The 2141-nt window shown below is 49.0% G+C and overlaps 1 protein-coding gene across 1 annotated transcript in view; it reads left to right on the plus strand.

Annotated features, from left to right (window-relative positions):
• The window catches only part of LOC101987387 (zinc finger protein 773-like), a 6286-nt gene that overhangs the window by 2703 nt on the left and 1442 nt on the right, over window positions 1-2141 (plus strand). The window contains exons 3-5 of the mRNA XM_005369277.2: window positions 424-550; window positions 1440-1538; window positions 2051-2095. Of these exons, the coding sequence (XP_005369334.1) occupies window positions 424-550; window positions 1440-1538; window positions 2051-2095 (271 nt within the window). The remainder of the gene's footprint in view (window positions 1-423; window positions 551-1439; window positions 1539-2050; window positions 2096-2141) is intronic.

Consider the following 2141-nt stretch of genomic DNA (forward strand, 5'->3'; position numbering starts at 1 on the left):
GTAGGTTTCAAAAGGCCATGTCATGCCATTCCCAGTTAACTCTCCCTGCCTGGTACCTGTGGTTCAGGATGTAAGGTCTCAGCTGCTGCTGCAGTGCCATGCCAGGCTGCTGCCATGAGGGTCACGGACTCACTCTCTGAATTGTCAGCCCCCAAGAAACTCTTTGTTCCGTAAGTGCCTTGGTCATGGTGTCTCTTCACAGTAATAGAAAAGTAACTAAGACACCATCCATCCACCTGCCTGTTCTTGCTGAGTGCTGCACAGAGTGGTCAGTGGGACCCTGAGGACAGACTGATGATGTCACAGCTTCAGAGCCTGGCACCCTCTGAGATAGGAGGCCAAGTGGGAGTGACCGTCTTGAGGATGGCGAGAGTCTCTGACAAGGAGGCTTCATAGTAAACTCTACTTTCCCCTTTGTGGCAGGGCTGTGTGTCCTTTGAGGATGTGGCTGTGTACTTCTCCTGGGAGGAATGGAAGCTGCTTGATGACTCCCAAAGGCTCCTGTACCGGACTGTGATGACGGAGATCTTCGAACTTGTTTCCTCGCTGAGTAAGCCCCCCATCCTGTTAAAGCATAGCTGTATGGGCTTGGCTTTTTTTCTTCTACAGAGAGCTGTATCCTTCTCAAAGCTAGCCTGTGAACACTCAGTCTTTCCTCCCACTGTCCTGTAGTGGAAAATACAGGTTATACACACAGGCTTGTTACATAATACCTTTTCTCTCTTAAGAAGAGTAAAGGCACGGGAATCAGTAATCAGTTTGGGGTGACAATATTTGTCTGTGTGGTGAGTTACGCAAGGGCTCCTGGTACTCACTGGATTAACCAAGCTGACTGGAACTCAGAGAGGTTCTCCTGCCTCTGCCTTCTAAGTGCTGGAATTAATGGTTTGTGCCACTAGGGGATTGAGAGCCTCAACAGTGATCAGTCTTGTAAATACAAGGCATCTCCTTGAACCAGATACTTCTCTCTCCTAGGTGGAATGCTAACTGATTGGCCAGTTAGTTCAGGCTTCTTATTAACTCCTATAACTTATATCAGCCCATAATTCTTGTCTGTGTTAGCCACGTGACTTGGTACCTTTTTCAGCGAGGCAATCACATCTTGCTTCCTGTCTGGGTGACAGCTGCAGACTGAATCTTTCCTCTTCCCAGAATTCTCCTGTGCTCATCGCCCCGCCTATACTTCCTGCCTGGCTACTGGCCAGTCAGCGTTTTATTAAAATGTAGTTGACAGGGTCCAGACCATTGTCCCACAGCAGCATGCCTTGTGTCTGCAGCTGGCAGGAGTTGTGGAACTGATGGGCTCATTGTTGGTTTTTCTTGCAAGATACTCCTATAAGGATTGTTCTCATTAGGTGTCTTTACTTTGGATTATTATGGGTTGGAGGATCAGTCAGTCCTTGTATGGAACACTCACTTCTTGTTTCATTTAACTTTAGGACTTGAACTTTCTGGGATCAAGGACATAACTCAGGTGGAGTCTTGCGGCGATCTCTCCGTGCCTGCACTGAGATTCACGACTCCATGTTTGTGGACAGGTACTTGGAGGGTGGAGATTGCAGATGTATGCACCTATTATTTCTGAACCAGGACCACCACCACCACCCCGCCCCTACATGTCAGTCTCACATGTTTTGCCTGATGCTTGCACACTGTAAAACTCAGGCTGTCCTTGATGGTGGTAGGGTGCATCATACCTAGGCAGTCCTGAATGCAGTACTTCAGTTGCCATATCTTAGGGACCTGGACAGCCTTCAGCACTGTGTCCTGCATCTTCAGCAGCAGCGGCTTGTGGAAAGCTATTGCGGAGGATGGTGTTGAGGTTCACAGCGCTTCTCCCCGTGGTTCACTCCATGCTGTGTTCTTGCTGTCCCTAAGATCCCTGGATCCTGTGATATTGACAAATGCAGCATGGCTGTAGGTCCCTGCCACCCTGAAGTAGCCCCATTGTTCCGTAAGAAATCTCAGAACACTGTTAGTCATACGTGCTGTCTGTCTGTCTGTCACTGGACAGTCTCCATGCCGTTCATCAGTGTTTCTCTGTGTTCAGGTTGTTGGATCAAAGTGGAGAGTGAAGCGTCCCCCTTTGAGCAGAGTCTGTCTGCGGAAGGAGACCTTAGTGCCTCCGTGCTCCAACAGCA

This window comes from Microtus ochrogaster, unplaced genomic scaffold, assembly GCF_000317375.1.
Source record: "Microtus ochrogaster isolate Prairie Vole_2 unplaced genomic scaffold, MicOch1.0 UNK47, whole genome shotgun sequence".
NCBI lineage: Eukaryota > Metazoa > Chordata > Mammalia > Rodentia > Cricetidae > Microtus > Microtus ochrogaster.